Genomic DNA, 23,045 nt, shown 5'->3' with positions numbered 1-23,045 from the left:
AGACCCCACATGCCACGGAGCAACTAAGCCCATGAGCCACAACTACCGAGCCTGCGCTCTAGAGCCCGCGACCCACAACTACTGCACCCACATGCCACAACTACTGAAGCCCATGCGCCTAGAGCCCGTGCTCCGGAACAAGAGAAGCCACCGCAATGAGAAGCCCGTGCACCGCAACGAAGAGTAGCCCCTGCTGGCCACAACTAGAGAAAGCCCGTGTGCAGCAACGAAGATCCAACACAGTCAAAAATAAATTAAAAAAAAAAATTAAAGGGTTTCCCTGGTGGCGCAGTGGTTAAGAATCCGCCTGCCAAGGCAGGGGACACAGTTCGAGCCCTGGTCCAGGAAGATCCCACATGCCGCGGAGCAACTAAGCCCACGCGCCACAACTACTGAGCGAGCCTGTGCTCTGGAGCCCACAAGGCACAACTACTGAAGCCCGTGCGCCTAGAGTCCGTGCTCCGCAACAAGAGAAGCCACCGCAATGAGAAGCCCACGCACCACAACGAAGAGTAGCCCCCGCTCTCTGCAACTAGAGAAAGCCCACATGCAGCAACGAACACCCAATGCAGCCAAAAATAAATTAAAAAAAAAATAAATTATATTAAATTAAAAAAAATAAAAGACAAGGACTCTTTTTTAAAAACTATAGCCATAGTATTTATTGTGCTTTAAAAAAATAAAAATAATTCTTTAATATCATCATCTAGTTGGTGCTAATATTTCCCCTATTGTGTCATAAAGGTTGTTTACAGTTTGTTTCACCAAATCAAAATCCAAATAAGGCCCAATTGCAATTGATTGATGATGTTTCTTAAGTCTGTTTTAATCTATAGGTTCCTCTCCTTCTCTCCCTCTCTCTCTCTCTTTTTCTCACAATTCATTTATTGAAAATAATAAAGAGATCTTTTGACCTAGAGTTTCCCACAGAGTGGAGTTTGCTGATTGCGTCCCCCATAGTGTTGTTTAACATGTTCTGTTGTGCCCTGTATATCCTGTAAATATATAGTTGGATGGAGAGGCTTAATCAGATTCAAGTTTGAGTTTCTGGCAAAACTCCGCAGGTGGTGCTTCCATCAGGAGGTACACGCACTCTGGCTGCCTCTCTCTTGGTGATATTAGCAGCTTCTAATGATCAATGCCTAGATTCATTAATTCAATAGGGGGTTCTTTTTTTTTTTTTAAATTATCATCATCAAACATGACTTGCCTCATGCTGATACCTTTGCCTGGATGGGACAGCTTTGTTTAGACCAGTAGAGTGTTGAGGATTTTGATCTCCTTAGTGGGAAACAGACTTTCCAAGCTGTTACTGCTGCATGTGCATGGGGTGGGGGGGTGGGGGGTCTCTGCTAGGCCTCACTAGAATCTGCTGCCTGGTTTGGCAGTGGGCTTTCTCACAGGCCCTGGGACCCACACGCAAGTGCACTGAGCATGTGCAGAACCGCCTCCTGAGTCAGCCAGGGACATGACCCAAGGATCCCTGACTCTGAGAGCCGCACCCTCCCTCCCACCCTCCAAGCAGCCACAGGTTGTTATTCAGCCTCACATTCCTGGCTTCAGGGCCCAAATCAGTGATGACTTCTCTTTCCTTCCTCATTTGAAACATTAAGTCCATCTCCTCCCATAGCTCCTTTTAGATGAGCTCTTCAAAACCCTCTTACCTAATCCTCTAGCACTTAGGTGAGTAAGGAGAGAGACTAGCAGAGCCCTGCCCTCCAGGCTGGGAAACTGAGCCCAGAGAGCTTGGCTGGTCTACCTGCTGTCCTGCTCTGGCCCAAAGCCTGCACTTAAGGGTGCAAGATCTTGCCTTTCATGGGACAGACACATCTTCTAAGTCCAATACCCACCCCTGAGGGATCTTCCTACCTGTGGTGCAAGAGAAGCCAGGAGGCTCTGAACAAGGCAGGTATCCAGCCAGATCATAGCAAATCATCCTGCCTAGATTTTAGCAGCAATTGCAAACATTTTGTTCTGTTCTCAGGCTATAGTGTATGAGGCCATATGTTTGGTTTTTTTAAATTAATTAATTAATTAATTTATTTTTGGCTTTATTGGGTCTTCGTTTCTGTGCGAGGGCTTTCTCTAGTTGCGGCAAGCGGGGGCCACTCTTCATCGCGGTGCGCGGACCTCTCACTATCGCGGCCTCTCTTGTTGCGGAGCACAAGCTCCAGATGCGCAGGCTCAGTAGTTGTGGCTCACGGGCCTAGTTGCTCCGCGGCATGTGGGATCTTCCCAGACCAGGGCTCGAACCCGTGTCCCCTGCATTAGCAGGCAGATTCTCAACCACTGCGCCACCAGGGAAGCCCGAGGCCGTATGTTTTGATCATGGGGTTTGTAAATACAGTCACCACAGATATTGGAAACAAGAACAGAAACATTATCCTCCCTTGACCTAAATCCCAGCTGCCGGCCCAGGAATACAAGTGCAGCTCAGGGAAGATGTGCAGGTGCTGGAGAAGATGGAGAAAGGGAAGCCTGGAACAACCCAGAAGGTGGGAGGACTGCCGTGTGCCCTCCCAAGATGGGAACGTGCGTGAACCAACGTGCCCAGAGTATCTCATGCTCGAGGCCAAAAGAAAACACTGGGAGACAGGTGGCCAAGGTGGGGGAGGGAGGGGAAAAAAATAAGAAACCATCTAATCCACAAAAGAGGGAAATGAACACAAGCACTGGGTGCAGGAGTAGAACAAGACCCAACACACGTAAATCTCAGCCGCACGGGCAGAACCAGGCTGCCCAGCACTGCTCTGCTCATGCCGTCTCCTGGCACCCCATCATGCCCACGAGGGCTTCAGGACCAACCTGCACCGAGTGGTCCCACCCCAGCACACCGGTCTCCCAGCTTCCCCAGGCCAGCCCTGACCCCTCTGCTGCCACAGTGGCACCTGCCACCAAGGTCTGTCCCCACTTGAATCTGACACACGTAGCTTTTGCCTGTTTACCAAAAAATAGGCCAGAGTCAGAGAATCAGCCCTTGCCATCAGAGGACACAGCCCTCCAGGCTGACTGGTCAGGCAGCAGGAGACACCAAAATAATCTCTCCTCCTATTATATCCTGGACTTTACAATATCTGTCAGCCCCTGTCTCCCCCCCGCCCAACTAAAGATGCACAGTTCCAGCACCTGTATCAGGACCCTCAAGAGAAGCCACAAGCCCCCCAGAGCATGACAGAGCCAACCACAGAAAGTTGTCTGAGATCCCCAGCACACAATAAAACTCGGCAAAGCTCGTGGAACTGTGGAAATAAAGGGAACTTCTCACCATCACCCTCACTTTACAGATGGGGAAGGCGAGGTCCAGCCAAGGGAATGGACCTGCCTGAGTCCTCTACTCTCCCGGGCAGTGACAGAGCCAGGGCCAGACAGGTTTCCTGACAGGCATCCCTATTCTCTCTCCCCTCCCCTCCACCCCACCTCATGTTTCAGACAGCTCAGCCTTGGCGCCTACATGGCAGCTGGGAGAGGAGAGAGCCAAGTCCAGATTACATCAATCTCGCAGGGAGCCAAGAAGGAAGTGGCGACTATTCTTCCCTCCCGCCCACAGGTAGCCCAGCTCCAGAAAGCCACTGAATATGCAGGGAGGCTTGAACCTCACTCAGAAAAACCTCCACCAGCTACAGAGAAGGGGGAAAGTTACAAGACAGTAGTGGGCCCAACCTCACTTCACCATGCTCGCCCCCACACAACCCTTTCTGTATAAGATCCTCTCAGCCTGTAATCTGGCCCCCTCAGTTTCCAGTGCCCCTAAATCTTCCCTCCACTCTCCTATCACGGCAACCTGTCCCCTGCCCAAGATGTCCATCTCCTCCTACTCCAGCCAGGCTTTCCATCCTTGAAGGCCCCCTCCTCCAGGAAGCCTTCTCTGCCTCCTGAAGGGGCTGCCTCCTCTGATCTCCCAGCCCTGGAGTAAGTCAGCATCAGGAAGGAAGGCAAAGGTACCTTCCTAAAGGGTGTGGGCTTACTCAGCACGGGGTTTCTTCATAACTCAGGGGGGCAGCTCTCCGACAGTTCTCCCAGCAGTTACCTAATTTCTGTGGTTTGACTGCTACGATGAAAAAGGGACCAAGAGTCCTATATTTTGGCACATCAAACAACTTGGGGCATGCAACAGTGTTTGATAGATGTCAGTTAGCACTGCATATCAAGAACCACACAACGTAAGGGATTTCCCTGATGGCGCAGTGGTTAAGAATCCACCTGCCAATGCAGGGGACATGGGTTCGATCCCTGCTCTGGGAAGATCCCACATGCCATGGAGCAACTAAGCCCGTGTGCCACAACTACTGAGCCTGCGCTCTAGAGCCGGCGCACCACAACTACTGAGACTGCGCACCACAACTACTGAAGCCTGCGCACCTAGAGCCCATGCTCCGCAACAAGAGAAGCCACCGCAATGAGAATCCCACGCACCGCAACGAAGAGTATCCCCCGCTCGCCGCAACTAGAGAAAGCCTGCGCACAGCAACGAAGACTCAACGCAGCCAAAAATAAATAAATAAATAAGTAAATTAATTTTTAAAATGTTTAAAGAACCACACAACCTAAATGTCCATCAACTGATACATGGATAAATAAAAGGTGCTATATCCATACAATGGAATATTATTTGGCGACTCAAAGGAATGAAGTAGATACATGTTACAACACAGAGCCTTGAAAACATTATGCTAAATGAAAGAAGCCAGTTGTAAAACACCACATAAATATAATTCCATTCATATAAAATGACCAGAATAGGCAAACCCATAGAGACAAAATTCACAAACTAGTGGTTACCTAGGGTTGGGGGGTGTTGGGGGAAACGGGGAATGACTGTTAGTGGGCATGGGGTTTCTTCTTGGCGGTAATGAAATGTTCTTAAATTGACGGTGGTGATGATGAACAACTCTGGGAACAGAGTAAAAGCCATTGAATTGTACACTATAAATGGATGAATTGCATGGTCAGTGAATTATATCTCTACGTAGAGAGGTAAAAAGAGAACCATAAACATACTCACTCACGTGCTTCTACTGGGTCATATCAACTGTGCCTAACTGTGTAGCTCCTTTATGAAAGGTCCTTTATGGGCCCTGAGTCATATCTCAACACCCTGCACAGTCAGTATTATCACAGAGCAGAAAGTTGAGCCTCAGGGAGTTGAAGCCACACAGCTAACTAGCCACAGATCTGGAACTTAAAATCAGATTATTCTGAGTCCAAGTGCAGGGTTCTTTGGGAATGTAGCCAATGGAGAGACTTCAAAAGAGAGAGCACAGCTCCATAGACAAGGAAAAGCTGGAAACAAGCTAAAAATCTTCCACTAAGGAACTGGGTGGTAATTAGCTGTTCCGGTTGCAATGGAAGATGACACAAACATTAAGATGATAAACAGGAGAATCAGGTGGGACATGTTTATAAAATAATGATACGGGAACATACGCAGATGGTATACGTACAGTTTGATTACAGTTTTCATTTTGTTTAAACACACTTGTGTGGCCAAAAAATAATAGAGAACACAGAGGCAAAAATGTGCTAGGATGATGAATAGTTAAGTGAAAACCTCCCTTTCAAAACTTCCTGTGTTGTTTAACAGTAGAAGAGAGAGAGAGAGAAAATAAACACTCGAATGGACACCCCCAACCAGCGCAGCAGAACACTGTGTGAAATAAAATTCATATTTTATGGCAAGACAAGAAAACTTTAAGCATAAAAAATTTTCTCTGCCCTTTGGCCCCTCTCTCCCCTCTAGTGTGCAGTGTGTATCCGCATTATGCATTGACCAAACCTCCCCCATCAACAGGAATACCTGCTCAACCATAAAGAGCAACATTCTCCCAGCAACAAGACAACTCCTTAAAAGATAACATTCCTTCTTGATCTTATAAGGGGCCACACTGACACTTAGATCTGGATTGTGTGAACTGTCAATAATACGTCACTGATGTACAGCTCTCTGTCTCAAAAAACTTATGTAACTGTATTTTGATTTCTAATGGGTGCAAGAGTTCTTAGAGCTTTCTGAGATGCTCTTCCCAGGTTATAATCCTCAATCTGGCTCAAATAAAATTTTCCATTTCTTTCTTAGATCCACTGATTACTTTTTCATCAACAACTGTAATTATCCAATCAGGGGTGAACTGGGAGGGGGGTTGGTCAGCAGTTTCTACCACACGTCACTGGGCTACAGGGTCACCAAGAACATGACAGGCAACGGCGAGGAAAGGGCAGGAACCTCTTCTTAGTCTGCAAACGTAAGACCTCCTCTTTGTCAAAAGGAGCACAGGAAAGTCGGCCAGAATTTATTGTCACTCCTGATCTTTCCTTAGAAATGTTCTTCAAACGTATGGACACCAAGGGGGGAAAGCAGTGAGAGGTGGTGGTGGTGGGATGAATTGGGAGATTGGAATTGACATATATACACTAATATGTATAAAATAGATAACTAATGAGAACCTGCTGGGGCATCCCTGGTGGCACAGTGGTTAAGAATCCACCTGCCAATGCAGGGGACATGGGTTCGAGCCCTGGTCCGGGAAGATCCCACATGCCGCGGAGCAACTAAGCCTGCGAGCCACAACTACTGAGCCCAAGTGCCACAACTACTGAAGCCTGCACACCTAGAGCCCATGCTCCGCAACAAGAGAAGCCACCGCAGTGAGAAGTCCACGCACCACAACAAAGAGCAGCCCCTGCTCACCGCAACTAGAAGAAAGCCCGTGCGCAGCAACAAAAACTCAACGCAGCCAAAAATAAATAAATAGAATAAAATAAAATGAAACATTACAAAAAATTTTAAAAAAGGAACCTGCTGTATAAAAATAAGTAAAATAAAATTCAAAAAAAAAAAAGAAATGTTCTTTGTGTCCTGGACATGAGGCTTTCCTCTGTTTCCACCTCTGGTGCACACCTCCATCATAGCATTCAGCACATTTTACTGAAATTCTCTCTTTGTATATTCCTCTTCCTCACTAAACTGTGAGATCCTCCAGCAGAGCCTGTAATCACCCATCCTTGTACCCCCAGGTACCTAATACAATGCTGGACCCCCTGTAGGGCTGCAGTACATATTTTGTGAATGAAATTGACTAGACTCTCTTCATACCCACCCCCCCTCTAGAGCTAGGCTTTTACAGATGAACACACTTAGCACAACCTCCTGGTCAGCATTCGTACCCACAGTCCTCCACCTACATTCCCAGTCGACCCCACACATCCCCGAGTCCATCTTCCTGAAACACTTATATCATCACATTCTCTTCTGCTCAAGACCTGTCTTCCCTTCCCGTCAAGGCTGGGCGCCTTGGCCAGGTCCCAGGGCCCTTGTACTCTGGCTTCCCAGCAGGGACAACCCAACACACACATTCCCACCTCGGGGCTTCTCCTGTTTGCCCGTTTGCCTATTCTGAGATACCTTCTGCCTACTCAAATCCTACCTCTGCTTAAGTTCAAGTTCTAACTCCTCCTGGAAGCTTCCCTGACCATGCCAACCCCCAGGGATCCTCGCCTCTGAATGTGTCAGCTTACAAAGTTGAGTACACAAAAAGACAGTTATCTCTTTGTACCCTTTTCTTTCCAGTGTTTGTGCTTTTCTCACCCTCAAACTAGATTAATCTTCTTAAGGGCAGGGCAATATCTTACACTTCATCAGTGTGACCCACCACACCCACTGTAAAACCGGCACATTGTAGAAGCTCAAGACTTACTGGTGGTTAGGTCTGAAAATCTGAAACACAGACATGGTTAGTAATGACAAAACTGTTTTCCGAGTGGTACAGAGGCTGGTTCTAGGTGGGGCACGGTTGGGGCATAGGTAGGAGGGTCTGTAAAAGGGGGTTAGAAATGTACATCTGTGCCACTGAAAATTAAGCTGAGTTCTCTTTAGCACCTAAAGGTATAGACCAGTGCTTTTCAAAGTATGCCCCCCAAACCAGCAGCATAAGCATCATCTGGGAACTTGTTAGAAATGCAAATTCTCAGGCCCTACCCCAGATTTCCTGAATCAAAACGCTGGGGATGGGGTCCAACATCTATGGTTTAACAAGCCCTCTAGGGGAACTCCAATATCCACTAACATTTGAGAATCACTAGCATAAACACACAAGAGTATTATCTTGGTATACCAGAAAGTTCCCTCCACCTTTAAGGACTGCCTATGGACATAATTTTTAACTCGTGTCTTCCTGTTTACTACTACTACTACTACTACTACTACTACTACTACTACTACTACTACTACTACTACTACTACTACTACTACTACTACTACTACTACTACTACTACCACCACCACCAAAATTAAAAAGTGTAGTTAGGAAAATTGGCAGAGTACTAAGCAGTTGACAACTGTTGTGTTATTAGTATTACTACTAGTACTAACAACAGTTATCAACTGCTTAGTACTCTCTGCTCATCTTCCTAACTACAGTTTTCAGGAGCCAGAGGTTGAGTGGAGGATAAAATCTATGAGTCATGGGGTACAGGCATTCTTGACCCTTTCAGTATGACAATGTTCCCCACTTGGCTCTCAGTCTTAAACCAGTGGTTTCTCATCACTCCTAACCACAGAGGCCACCTTCAGGCAGAGGCTCCGCCTGCCTGCCTTCTCAATCATCTTTATTTTCAGTTTGTACTTTAATCATTCTAATCTCCTACAGGAGGTCTCTAATATGTATAAAATAGATAACTAGTGAAAACCTGCTGTATAGCACAGGGAACTCCATTTCGCTGTACCGTAGAAACTAACACAACATTGTAAAACAACTATACCCCAGTTAAAAAAAAAAAGAAAAGAAAGTGTCCTCAGGATAAATGAGGCAGGTTGAAGTGGAAGAAACATAGGAGGAGGTCTGGTTCTAATTATAGCTTTGCACCCTCAGCTGTGTGACCATGGGCAGCTAGTCACCTCCCATCTGTGCACCCCCTTTTCCCTACCTGTAAAGTTAGAGAGTGAAGATGATCTCAAAAATTCCACCTACAAACATTCAAGTGTTTAGGAGAAAAATAACATTACAGCCTTATGGACACTTGAAGTCAGGGCTGTGGATGATGGAAATATCCAGTGAGCACTGTCCAATGCAGTAGCCACTAGCCACATGTGAATCCTGAGCACTTGAAAGGTGGCTACCATGACTGAGCAACCTATTGTAACTTTATTTAATTTTAATTACTTTACATTTAAACTTAAGTAGTCCCACGTGGCCGCTGGCTACTGCATTGCACAGAGCAGCTCTAAGTGAATTCATGAAATGCAAGCCCTTTAGAACGAAGTGAAAAGAAAAACACTAACTTCATCTTCCAGCTTTAAAACGCTTGCATTTTTTTAAAATTTAATTTTTTTAAATACAGCAGGTTCTTATTATTTATCTATTTTATACATATTAGTGCATATATGTCAATCCCAATCTCCCAATTCATCCCACCACCCCCCGGCTTTACCCCCTTGGTGTCCATACGTTTGTTCTCTACATCTGTGTCTCTATTTCTACCTTGCAAACAGGTTCATCTGTACCATTTTTCTAGATTCCACATATATGCATTAATATACGATATTTGTTTTTCTCTTTCTGACTTACTTCACGTTGTATGACAATCTCTAGGTCCATCCACGTCTCTAGAAATGACCCAATTTCGTTCCTTTTTATGGCTGAGTAATATTCCATTGTATATATGTACCACATCTTCTTTATCCATTCGTCTGTCAATGGACATTTAGGTTGCTTCCATGTCCTGGCTATTGTAAACAGTGCTGCAATGAACATTGGGGTGCATGTGTCTCTTTGAATTATGGTTTTCTCTGGGTATATGCCCAGGAGTGGGATTGCTGGGTCACATGGTAATTCTATCTTTAGTTTTTTAAAGCATCTCCATACTGTTCTCCATAGTGGCTGTATCAATTTACATTCCCACCAACAGTGCAAGAGGGTTCCCTTTTCTCCACACCATCTCCAGCATTTGTTGTCTGTAGATTTTTTGATGATGGATATTCTGACTGGTGTCAGGTGATACCTCATTGTAGTCTTGATTTGCATTTCTCTAATAATTAGTGATGTTGAGCATCTTTTCATGTGCCTCTTGGTCATTTGTATGTCTTCCTTAGAGAAATGTCTATTTAGGTCTTCTGCCCATTTTTTGATTGGGTTGTTTGTAAAATGCTTTCATTTAAATGGCAGGAACTCTGAGCACTCCTTGAAGTAGTCCCAGGAAGCAGAGTCCCTCTTCCTGAGTCCTCATCCCAGCCTTGCTACCAGCCAGCTTTGTTGGGAGCTAGGACTCCCTTCATCAACCTTAGCTCAGTCTTACCTCTCTGTGCCCCAGTTCCTTCTGTAAAGTGCAAACCAGCCACTCTGACTTCCTCACGCAATTGTGAGGACACATGGCAAAGCTGTACCTCAAGGAACTTAAAAGTGCCAGCCTTTTTCACAGCAAAGGTAACCATCAACAAAACAAAAAGACAGCCTACGGAATGGGAGAAAATACTTGCAAATGATTTGACTGATAAGGAGTTAACATCCAAAATACATAAAAAGCTCATACAACTCTCTCTCTCTCTCTCTCTCTATATATATATATATACACCTATTAAAAATTGGCAAAAGGCCTGAATAGACATTTTTCAGTTGGCCAACAGGTAAATGAAAAGATGCTCAACACTGCTAATCACCAAAGAAATGCAAATCAAAGCCACAGTGAGATATCACCTCACACCTGTCAGAATGACTAGCATCAAAAAGTCTATAAATAACAAATGTTGGTGAGGATGTGGAGAAAAGGGAACGCTCATATACTGTTGGTGGGAATGTAAACTGGTGCGGCCACTATGGAGAACAGTATGGAGGGTCTTCAAAAAACTAAAAACAGAACTACAGATCCAGCAATTCTACTCCTAGGTATATATACAATGAAAACAGAAACACTAATTCGAAAAGTTACATGCACCCCAAAGTTCATAGCAGCGTTATTTATAATAGCCAATACATAGAAGCAACCTATGTGTCCGTTGACAGATGAACAGATAAAGAAGATGTGGTATATATATACAATGGAATATTACTCAGCCATAAAAAAGAATGAAATAATACCATTTGCAGCAACATGGATGGACCTAGAGATTATCATATTAATTGAAGTCAGACAGAGAAATACAAATATCATATGATATCACTTATATGTGGAATCTAAAAAAATGATACAAAGGAACTTATTTACAAAACAGAAACAAACTTACAGACATAGAAAACAAATTTATGGTTACCAAAGGGGAAGGTGGGGAGGGATAAATTAGGAGTTTGGAATTAACAGATATACAAACTACTATATATAAAATAGATAAACAAGAAGGTTCTACTGCATAGCACAAGGAACTATATTCAATATCCTGTAATAAACTATAATGGAAAAGAATTTGAAAAAGAATATATATATACACACACACATATATATAACTGAATCATTTTGCTGCACACCAGAAACTAACACAACATTGTAAGTCAACTATACTTCAATAAAATAAAATAAAATACAAAAAAAAATGGAATTTTGCCATTTGCAAAAACATGGATGGACTTGGAGGGTATTAATGCTTAGTGAAATAAGTCAGACAGAGAAAGACAAATATTGTATGCTATCACTTATATATGGAATCTAAAAAATAAAACAAACAAGTGAATATAACGAAACAGAAAGAGACTCACAGACATAGAGAACAAACTAGTGGTCACCACTGAGGAGAGGGAAGGGAGAAGGGATAAAATAGGAATAGGGGATTAAGAGGTACAAACTACTATGTATAAAAGAAATAAGCTACAAGAATATATTGTACAGCACAGGGAATATAGCCAATATTTATAATAACTTTAAATTGAGTATAATCTAAAAAATATTGAATCACTATGTTATACACCTGAAACTAATATAGTACTATAAATCAACTATACGTCAGTTAAGAAAGAAAAGTGTCAGCAAACACATGTTACTGTCATCACCCAGCACTGCTGTAGTGACCTTCCTGAAGCCTCAGTAAATGGCCCTTTAACCACTGGGAGGCTGAGGAGAGGGTACTGATACCGTGGTCGGGGGCAAGTGTAAGGGAGAAAGTTTCAGGCAGCCAAAAATTCAAACACTCATCAAACATTCGACAAAATATTCTACATGGCTTACGTGCATTCATTAAATGTGAATTCCACTTTCCAGAATTTATCTAACAATTATACTGGTATGAGTGTGGCACTGGAGTTTGTCTTTTTTACTGCAGAATCCTCAGTGTCTAGAACCATACTTGGCAGATAGAAGGTGAGTAAATGAGGTATGCAGATGTATATACAAGGATGCGCATTGTAGTAACAACCTCAGTGTCACCGGTTAAATTCATTATGGTCCATCCACAGTTGGTCTATGCAGCTGTTAAAAGGAACATCTCACACACACACACACGGATCTGGGAAAATGCACAAGATTAAAAAATCAAATTGCAGAACAACATCCTGATCCCATCTACATGTACAGTCTGATCCAATCTACATTTAAAAAAATACAGAGCGTGCATATGTATGGCTGTGTATGCACAGACAGTTTCTGGAAGGATATATGGAAACTTAATAATGGTCCCTTCTGAGGCCTGGGGCTAGAAAGATTCAGGAGGATGGGGGAGGAAACTTTTCAGTGCACTATTTGATTTTTTTTTTTATCCACTAGTTTTCTTTTTCAACTATTAAAGTTAACCTGATCATGTCACCTGGCCGATAAATATATTCCCCAAGGAAATGAGAGGGCAGTGTTTACAGTGCAGTGTAATTGGGGAAAACAGGATATAAATTATATCTCCGGTGTCATCATAATGGCAAACAGACAAAAAGAAAGCACGGAAGCAAAACCATTTTTAGACCCTATAAGGCCTGAGGCCCCTGCCACCCCTACCCCCAGACGATCCACAAGGTGGCAACCAAATCACTGAGGAGCCAAATCACTTCCACGGCCAGAGTGCAGGAAGCAGTCACAGTGACACTGCAAACGTCCTGCGGAGTGAGACAGGTCCTACCCTTCATTCTGAGGGAATACAGAGTGGAGTGAGCCCGCCTTAACTCTGCCTCAGGGCTGAGACCTTGTTCTTCCTTGTTCTTCCTTACTGAGATTTTAGCCATTAAGTGAGTCTGTGTGATCTTGAAAGGCAGAAACTGGCAGCTTAAAGGACACTAGGTGCCTTTAAGACTTAGTAATTGGGAAGAAACGTGAAACCAGGCATAGGGCTTCCCAGCAGCTGAGATGTCTCTGATTTCCTTGCAGCAGCTCTATGGAAGCATATCCCTTACGAAAACAGAAGTGTCCGCTGGGAAAAGGGGCAAGAAAAAGTAAAGAACCTAAGGGCTGGAAGGCCTTGAGACAGCAGCTAGCCCAGCGCCTGCATTGCTAGGAAAGGAACTGAGGCCCAGATAAGGATGCATTCCTTCCAAAACGACTGCAGACCCAGGAAGGGGGGCGCTGTTGAGTGACCAGAGTTATAAGTTTCCTGGCGGCAACTGGGAAAGCAAGCTAGGTTTGAGAAATAATCCATTCTGGAAAAATACAGTTGGCTGCACATGACATGGAAGCCACAGGAAACAAAGGTCCAGTCCCTGTAAGTGTTCCAACCTCACATGAATAAATCATGATACCATCGTGAGCGGGTAGAGATCTCCCGCCTCAGGACTAATTAGTCATTGCACTTAACAAATCCCAGCCTTCTTTGGGTGTGACTGGCAGCTTTGCCAGAAAGAAAGACCTTCCAGCCAGGGTTCTGAGCCGGAGGCTTGGCTGCCTGAGTCCTCCCTGGAGGTGCAGTGACTCCGGTCACGTGTTCATTTACTTCATTTTCCTCTAACCAAGGGCTCCAAGATGGCCTTCCCGCATCCCAGAGCACCTGACCCTTGGGAAGTGGGGTTATCTCCAAGACTGCTTACAGAGAAAAGTGTGATCCATCCTGCAGTCTGGTGTTCTAGTACTACCTGAGGAGACAGCCGTGCTGCGGGCAGAGGTGGAGGAGTGAGTATCTCCGACCCTCCCTCAGGCATGGGGAAAAACTTCCTGCCGTATCACACACCATCCTTCAGAGACCTGAGGGCTGTTGGGACAATCATCCAATGTTCAACCTAAAAGGGAGCTTTGAGAGTACTTAACAGTCCAACACTCTGGTTTCCAGAGGAAGAAATGAAAACACAGGAAGTGAGTGACTTGTTCAAAGCCACCAGATAATTTAGGAACAAATCATCCCCTCCTGGGTTTTCATTTCTTCTTCTGGAAAACCCGTGTTGGATTATTAAATACTCTCGAAGGTCCCTTTCAGGTTGAACACTGTGTGATTGTCCCAATAGCTCTCAGGTCTCTGAAGGAGATTTCAGGTCCTGGGCGAGGCCAGGAGCCCAAAACACTTTCCTACGCCAGGTGAGCAGCCAATGGTATTTACCAATAGGTACTGAATATTTACCAAAGACCACAGGCAAGGTACCACGGGGGAGCTGACGTCTAACTGAAAAAACAGATCTGATCCCTCAGAAAGTCAATACCATTAAATAAAAACAAGATGTGCCACCTTTGAGGAAGGAGAGAGAAATTACCAGACAAGCAAAGGCATGGAGAAAGGAAGCGTCCTAAGAGGAGGTGGGCAGGAAAGGATGAGGCGATGTGGGCAGAAGAGCAGAGCAGGTCCCTGCAGGGTGGTGAGGCGGCAGGAGGGGGCACCACATGGTCAGGGACCTGTGCCAGCTGCGGTCTGGCAGGAGACCACAGCCTGGCTGACCCATGGGGCCCTGCCCTGCCAAGGACACCCTCTCGCCTGCCTATGCCACGCAGGACAAGGACAGCACGTCCCAGGTGGGAATTACCGCTCCGAAGTTCAAAAGCAGCTAACCCCAGGGCTCTATGAGCTCTTTTTTTTTTTTTTTTTTTCCAAGTTAAATGCATTTTATCTTTAAAAAGTCCATTCACAAAATTGAATGATTAATTCAAGCTGCACAGCAGCTAATGACTACTGCATGGCAGTGAAAATGAAGTGCATGGTAGCTCAGATAAAGGTCCTCATAAGGATGCTCCTTTTAGCCATGAGCTTGAACTGGAATTTTGTTTTTTAAGAGTTGATAAGCCTGTAGTAGCACACTACTCCCTGGCAGTAATCAAAACCTTCTGCCACTGCCATAGCTACTGCTGCTGCTGGAACCACCATCGCTACCTTGGTTTCGGGGTTTGGCAAAGTATGGGCCTCCACCACCATAGGGGCCAGAACTTCTGCCTCCAAAGTTTCCTCCTTTCATGGGTCCAAAATTTGAAGATTGATTGTTGTAACTGCCACCACTTCAAGTGTAGCTTCCACCACTTCCAAAATTGCTTCCATCATTACCAAATCCATTATAGCCGTCCCCACTGCCACCATAGCCACCACCACCGTGGCTGCCACCAAAGCCACCTCGACCACTGAAGTCTCCTCCACGACCAAAGCTGTCACTCCCACCAAAACCACCTCCGTGACCACCACCAAAGTTTCCAGAACCACTTCGACCTCTTTGGCTGGATGAAGCACCAGCCATCTCTTGCTTCCATAGGGCTTTCCTTACTTCACAGTTGTGGCCATTCACAGTGTGGTATTTCGGAATGACAATCTTGTCTACAGAGTCATGGTCATCAAAGGTTACAAAAGCAAAGCCTCTCTTTTTGCCACTGCCTCGGTCAGTCATGATTTCAATCACTTCAATTTTCCCGTACTGTTCAAAATAATCTCTTAGGTGATGTTCTTCAGTGTCTCCTTTAATGCCACCAACAAAAATCTTTTTCACAGTTAAGTGGGCACCAGGTCTTTGAGAATCTTCTCTTGAGACGGCCCTCTTTGGTTCTACAACTCTCCCATCCGCCTTGTGTGGCCCTGCATTCATGGCCACATCCACCTCCTCCACAGTGGCATACGTGACAAACCCGAAGCCTCTGGAGCGCTTGGTGTTCGGATCCCTCGTTACCACACAATCTGTGAGCGCTCCCCACTGCTCAGAATGGCTCCTCAGACTCTCATCGGTTGTTTCAAAGCTCAAACCTCCGAGGAAGAGCTTCCGCAGCTGTTCGGGCTCTTTGGGTGACTCTGACTTAGACATGACGGCAGTGGAGGCAGGAAGACGTCAATAATGCTTACTCAGTGGCGTCCATGGGCAGAAAGGCTCTATGAGCTCTTAATACGGGGTCCTCCCACTGCTGGTCCACGGGGGACCAAGACCCACTTGACCATAAGGCTCAGGGGGCTGCTTGAGGAGGAATGGCAGCTGCATTGGCACAGGGCCCAGCCTTCAGTGATGGCACTGACCCCAGAGGTCTCAGGCAGCTCCAGGAGGAAAAAGGGGTGGCAGGTGTCACAGGTCAAAGAGTGGCCCCTCAAAAAAGATATGTCCATGTCCTAATCCCCAGAACCTGTGAATGTGACCTTCTGTGGAAAAGGGGTCTTTGGGGATGTCATGTACTTAGGATCTTGAGATGAGATCACCCTGGATTACCTGAGAGGGCCCTAAATCCAATAACAGGTGTCCTTATAAGAATGAGGCAAAGGGGGCTTCCCTGGTGGCGCAGTGGTTAAGAATCCGCCTGCCAATGCAGGGGACACGGGTTCAAGCCCTGGTCTGGGAAGATCCCACATGCCGCGGAGCAGCTGGGCCCGTGCGCCACAACGACTGAGCCTGCGCTCTAGAGCCCGTGAGCCACAACTACCGAAGCCCATGCGCCTAGAGCCCTTGCTCTGCAACAAGAGAAGCCACTGCAATGAGAAGCCTGCGTGTAGCAACGAAGACCCAACACAGCCAAAAGTAAATAAATAAATTAATTAAATAAATTAAAAAAAAAAAGAATGAGGCAGGGGGAGATCAGACAGAAGAGGAGGACGCACAGAGGCACACGGGGGAGAAGGGGATGTGAAGACAGAGGGAGAGATTGGAGCGATGCATCTACAAGCCGAGGAATGCCAAGGATGAGCAGAAGCCACCAGAATCTAGGAGAAAGGCAAGGAAGCCATCCTCCCTCACAGCCTCCAGAAGGAACCGACGCTATCAACACCTTGATTTCAGACTTTTGGCCTCCACATCTGTGAGGGAATATATGTCTGTTGTTTTAAATCACCTGGTTGGAGGTAATTTATTATGGCAGCCCCAGGAAATTAATACAGTAGGGAAGAGGGATGGGGAAGCAGGCTGGGGGTTTCAGGAGTTCTGGGAAAAGATGTCACTCATCTTTGCGTAACAGGGTCGTAAGACCTGTGGCAGTGGGACCTTCCCAGCAGGGTATCCGAGGGGGACAAAACAACCTCTGGCTTCTGAGGACTTCAAGCCAGCTGGATGGAGGAGCCATGAGGAGGATGCCTACCCCACCTTGCCCCGTCCCGCTCTCCCATCAGGCACAGCTGCCACCAGCGGGGCTCACAGCCTCTTAAAGATTCTCTACCCAGGGCTGTGGTCCTGTCTGCCCACCCAAGGCCCCTCCACACCTTACCCTCTTTATCCATGAGTTTCCCAAAAGTAACAGGCACCATCCTTCTCCAGCAAGTTTCTCACAGCTCATTTTCATAGAGAGGCAGAGTAGTTCAGGGGAAAGTGTGCTGGCTTTGGAGTCAAACAGACCTGACTTTTAATCCCAGGGTGACTTGGGATAAAGTCATTGACCTCTCTGAGTCTCAGTTTTCCCATCTGTAAAGTGGGGTAACTAGGACAATTAGAAATAGTGCAGGTAAAATGCCTATGATCTGCTACACAACAGGAGCACAATAAATGATAGCAATTGTCATCACCATTATTTACACGACTAACAGAGTTTTTCTGGAACATTGGCCTGAGCCTGCCTTGTCCTCATTGCTGTGGTGGATACAAAGAGATCTACAACCTGGGGGCTGTCCTCCAGGGCCCTCACTCAGCAGAGAGTTGCTGAGTACCTGCTGTGTTCCCTCTTCTTACTCGCCTTCATATCCTTCCTTCACCAGTCACTAGCTGTGACCTCAGTCCCCTATGTACCTCCCATAGGGATGCAATACATATTTGTTTTGTGAATAAAGAATAAATGGTGTTGAGTGAGTCACCCAACCTCTTGAAATGTCAGTTTTCTCATCTGTAAAATGGGGCTAACAGCAGCTACGCACCCTGCTGCCTCACAGGGCAATTGTACAGACCAAATAGAAACAGCAGCCATAGAAGGCCACAGGGGCAAAGCCTACACAAAGCCCCAAATTGCACCTTGAAGGTTGTCTCATCTTCTACAGAGTCTGGCTCTGCTGGGCCCGGGACAGTCTTGGGTTGCTTGCATCTCCCTGTGCCCAGGGAGCCTGCATTCCAGCACAATGGCAGGTCCACATCATAAACTGGATGCAAACCTCCCTGCCTTTCCTGGTCTGGAGTCAGAAAACCTTGGTTCAACTTCTGATGCTGCCTCTTCCTAGCTGTGTGACCAGGTCACTTAACGTCTCTGAGCCCTCATTTTCTCTTCTGTAAAATAGAGTTAATTGTCCCTGCCTATCTAGAAATGTAGCCACAAGAATTGAATGAGATAATGTATGTGAATGTTCTTCATAAACTGTAAAGTTCTATACAAATGTAGGTGATTATTACAATTATCATTATTATGTCAAAAAACAGATACTCACATTGGTGTGAGCCTCAGAGAAACCCAGACTCCTGGGCCAGAAGGAGAATACAGATGCCACTGCTCTTTTCAATTTTGGTAACTTTGAAGCCTTCTCCATCAAATTTCAAAATCCTATATGGTTTTGCCAGGAAACCAAATATGTTCTAGCCACAACTCTGGAGAACCACAAGATAAGCCATTTCCATAACGGGTGCTGCTGGGCTTCAATCAACTCAGCTGCTTGGGCCAAAAACATAGTTTTTTAAAAACACCACATACCACAATTCAGCCCCTCCCCCAAAACTCACATCCTTTCTCCTAAGAAAACAAAATAAGTGGAAACCAACTTTAACCCATGAACTCCAACTTTAACCCATGAACTCCAACTCTGAGGCATTCATTCTCAGAAGGCAAGCCTTCCCGGGTGAAGGGGGCAGACGAAGCATTCTCCAGGTAGGTTACAGTAGCAAGATTTCCAGAGGAGCTGGGCGAGGAAGTGAGGCTCTTGGCCAGTCCCAAGGGCTGTGAGGACAGGATCTTTGGGCCCAAAGAGGCGATTGGTCAGACTCAGAAATTAGCTCTAGCAAGCCAGCTAAAAAGCTAAACCACCATGAGACTCTTTTACTGGTTGTTTTAATTAACCAAGTACAAAGTAGGCCTACAGACCAATTTCTCCTCCTCCACAGGCCCTGACTGTGCAGCCCCAAACTCCAACTGCCCCCCAACAAATGACCTCCCCCATCACACAAGCGATGATGAGGATGAAGGGCCCTTTGGACTGGCCAGAAGGAACCTCAAAGAAGGCTCACCTGTCCCATGGTTCTTGTGGCCCCAACGGCCCCACTGGGTGGCCCCAGGGCCGAGGAGGGCAGATGGACCCAGTCCTGGGGTCAGGGCTGGCACACAAGGATGCTACCTGTAGCTACTCACCGATGATTTACGCTTGGGGCTGCGTCTTCCTCCAAAGACCCTCAGTCCTGGATGGAGACTGCATGCATCTTGTTAGCTCAGGCTCCCTTTGCAGGTGTCTGTGCTCTCCTGTAAAACCCTAAATTGCTCGAGAGGCAGCCTGGCAGGGTGGGACGAGCAAATGCTTTGCAGTCAGGCAGATGTGGGTTTGAATCCAGAGCCTGCCGCTGATGGGCTCTGAAGTTTTGGGAGGTGACTCTCCTAGCCTTGCTTTCTTCATCCCTAAAAGGTAGCTAATGCCTATCACACAAAGTTTTGTAAGGATTAGTAATATGTGGAAGGTTCCTGGCATATGGTTGGTGCTTAATCAGTGATAATTATTATTATTAATATAATGGCACTTCCACCCCTGCCCTCCAAATTCTAAGGCCTAGTCCCTCCTCCATACCTGGCTCCTGCTACCTTACCAGAACCACTGGAACCACTTACCACAGTGCCCTGTGCTCAGACCTGCCCAGTTCTGGGCCAAGCCAGGCTTGGTCATTGTACAATACAGGGCTGGCAAACAGAAAGCACTCAAAGCAGTGTTTGTTTACATAGAAAAAAAAAAAAAATCCTGCTATCTCAAGTGATTGGAATTTTTTCCCACCACATTCTGCTTTCATGGGTACAAATCAATACATAAACACGCTTAGATCAGGGTTTATTCTGAAGAGTACCTTCTCTCATACGGACTTTTCTCGTTTTTTGAGAGCTACGTTACCATACAATGTCCAGTAGGCAAAACGCAAAGATCTGAGGTACTTAGAAGATTCTAAAAGTTCCTTCAGACTCTTCAAAGAAGGGTATTTTATTCCTAATACATTACCTTTTTCTGATTATAAGTAATGTGATTGTTGCAGACAGTGTGAAAAATAGGTTTTAATTACGGGCAATTTCACCATCTCTAGAGAATGTCACAGTGAATGTTTTGGTGTATTTCCTTACAGTCTTTTTTCTCTATCCTTCAAGAATGTAAGTATCCATTCATTTAAAAATGAACGATGAACCAGCAGGCCAGCCTATGCCAACGGGACAGCAGCTGTGGATCAGCCGTGAAGGTTCCCCTGTCCTATTTTCAGCTCTCCCCAGCCCTAAACAACGTATTTGTCAATGATACGCCCACAGATTGCGTAACTACGTCTTGTCTTATCAGGGCTTGGTGAACTTCTGCCCCTTGAGTGAGTTAACACAGTCATCTCTGCTTTCCATTTTCGTGCCACGGAGTCAATATTTACTAGCCGTGTTGCTAAAACAGGCCCTGGGCACAGCCTCGATGCCAAGCATCCCTGTCTAATCTCAGCAACAGCAGTCTCAGTGGCACCGGAGGCTTTACTGTGCCACGGCCCTTGGTGACTCCTGCCCTGGGGAGTAGGTGGCCTCTGACCCAGCAAGGATGCTTCACATGATCATAAAGTCACAGGAGGCTAGTGCTGGAAGCCACTTAAACATTAGAGATGGGAAACCGAGATCCCCTGGGGAGGGAAAGGATTTGCCTAAGCACATGCAGCTGCAGAACCAAAGCCAGGACGCCTTTACTCCCACACCAGCTCTCGCTGCACGGTCTTGCTGAATGCTTCGACATGGAGAAAGAGCTGGGGTGGCAGTGGGGGACAGAACCCATTTCATCAGGACTGGAAACTGGGCAAGTGCTGCTCTAAGATGGTCAGTTTCACGGAGGGGTCTTCCCAAGACTGCCCTGGTCTCTTACAGTGATGATTCAGGTGATCCCATGGCCTCATCGATTCTCTTGCCTCTTGCTAGAATTCATTCATTCATTCACTCGTTCATCTGTTCGTATGACAAAGCTTTATGGAGCCCAGTCATGGGACGGCCTTACTTGCTTCAACAAAGCAGTGTCACTTGGCCCACCTTTTCTGGAAGGATCTCTCTGCAGCTGTCAAAAGAGACAGACACTAAATAACAAGGTCAGGTCCTATTGTATAGCATAGGGAACTATATTCAATATCCTGTAATAAACCATAATGCAAAAGAATAAGAAAAAGAATATGTTATATATATATGTATAACTGAATCAGTTTCCTGTACATCAGAAACTAACACAACATTATAAATCAACTATACTTTAATTTAAAAGAAGAGAAACAGACAGACCCATCACATAGCCCCAAGGAAGTCTGAGGCTTAAAGGAGTGAAATGTAGGAGAATCACGTTTTGGGGGTAGATCTCTGACAGCAGGCCTCTGAAGAAAGTCGCTACTCTTAAGAGTACCTCAGGTACTAACAGGAACAAGTCAAAAGCGAAAGGGTAGGTGACTTGGTGTGATATCAAATACCTGTAGTGTTTCTGTGGAGTAGTAGAAAGAGGAAGCACCAGGAGCGAGGAGACCTGCAATCAGGTTCCACTTGCACCACCAAAATGCTCCATGACCCAGAAAGGGAAAGTGTCTTGCCCAAAGTCACAAAGCATATTGACAGCTAAAGTGGGACTTGAATCAAGTTCTTTAAGTCCATGGCTGATGGCTCAGATGCCACAGATGAATCTTTGCATTTCTCTTATCCTCAGACAGCCCCAAGAAAGCCAAAATCATGACCTGGAACTTCCACGGCATCTCCTCAGTTGAGATTGGTCGTTGCCCACAAGGGGAAGCTCTGGCATCTTCTCTATCTGGGACTAGATACCCCGTTGGGGTTCGCAGAACCAGGCTCAGCCAATTCCTGGAGAAGCAGGAGCAGGACAGAGGCCACTAGGCTAACACCAGTGCAGGAAGAAGCTGTGATGTGCGGCAATTCTGGCACATGGAAGGGGAGAACAAGTGAGCATTCTGTACAGCTGCTGGGATGTCAAACAGCTCTGCACACTTGGCCTGTTCCCCTGCTCCACCCCCTCCAGGCAAGAAAACAAAGAAGGTTGTGTGAACAGGGCTGTGATGAAAATAATGCCACTGCATTTCTACCTTCTCCTGGTCTTAGAAACACAAACTCAAGCCCTCAGGGGCTCAGTGCTGGCTGAGTACAATTTATGGTTACACCAGCCCCTGTGTTTGTTGAGCACCTACTATGGATCCAGCTCTATGCTAGAGGTGGTGGGAACACTAAGAAGGTAAACCTTGGCCTCTGCCTACAAGGGGCTCACAGTTTGACTCAGAATACAGAATGAACCTCCAGGAAACCTTCTGCTTCAGAACAATTATGTATGAGGCAGAGATTGTAAGGGCTATGGATGCTGGAAGCTGGATGGCTGAAGCTGGGGGAAATACCCACGGGAAGGCTTCAGAGGATAGGAGGGATTTTCACTGGACTTGAGGGCTGAGTACAACTAGTAGAAGAAAGGAAGGAAGATGAGAGAGAAGGTGCTCAGAAGGAAGAAAAGAACATGTCATTAAAAGGCTTGGATGTGGAATCTAAAAAATGACACAAATGAACTTATTTACAAAACAGAAACAGACTCACAGACTTAGAAAACAAACTTATGGTTACCAAAGGGGAAAGGTGGAGGTTGGGATTAACATAAACACACTACTAAACATAAAAGAGATAAC

General features: G+C 45.9%; 2 protein-coding genes across 4 annotated transcripts in view; both read right to left on the bottom strand.

The window, feature by feature from the left end:
* The window catches only part of DAPK2 (death associated protein kinase 2), a 125,830-nt gene that overhangs the window by 77,865 nt on the left and 24,920 nt on the right, over positions 1-23,045 (bottom strand). The gene's annotated exons all lie outside the window — the stretch shown is intronic.
* Positions 15,068-16,114, bottom strand: LOC118890410 (heterogeneous nuclear ribonucleoprotein A1-like). Its single transcript, XM_036843250.1, is given in 1 exon segment — positions 15,068-16,114. A coding segment is annotated over 1 exon segment (966 nt). The 5' UTR covers positions 16,095-16,114; the 3' UTR covers positions 15,068-15,128.

Source organism: Balaenoptera musculus, chromosome 2 (genome assembly GCF_009873245.2).
Source record: "Balaenoptera musculus isolate JJ_BM4_2016_0621 chromosome 2, mBalMus1.pri.v3, whole genome shotgun sequence".
Taxonomy (NCBI): Eukaryota; Metazoa; Chordata; class Mammalia; order Artiodactyla; family Balaenopteridae; genus Balaenoptera; species Balaenoptera musculus.
Note: the sequence above shows the minus strand (reverse complement) of the source record. Positions and strands in the feature narration are given on the sequence as shown.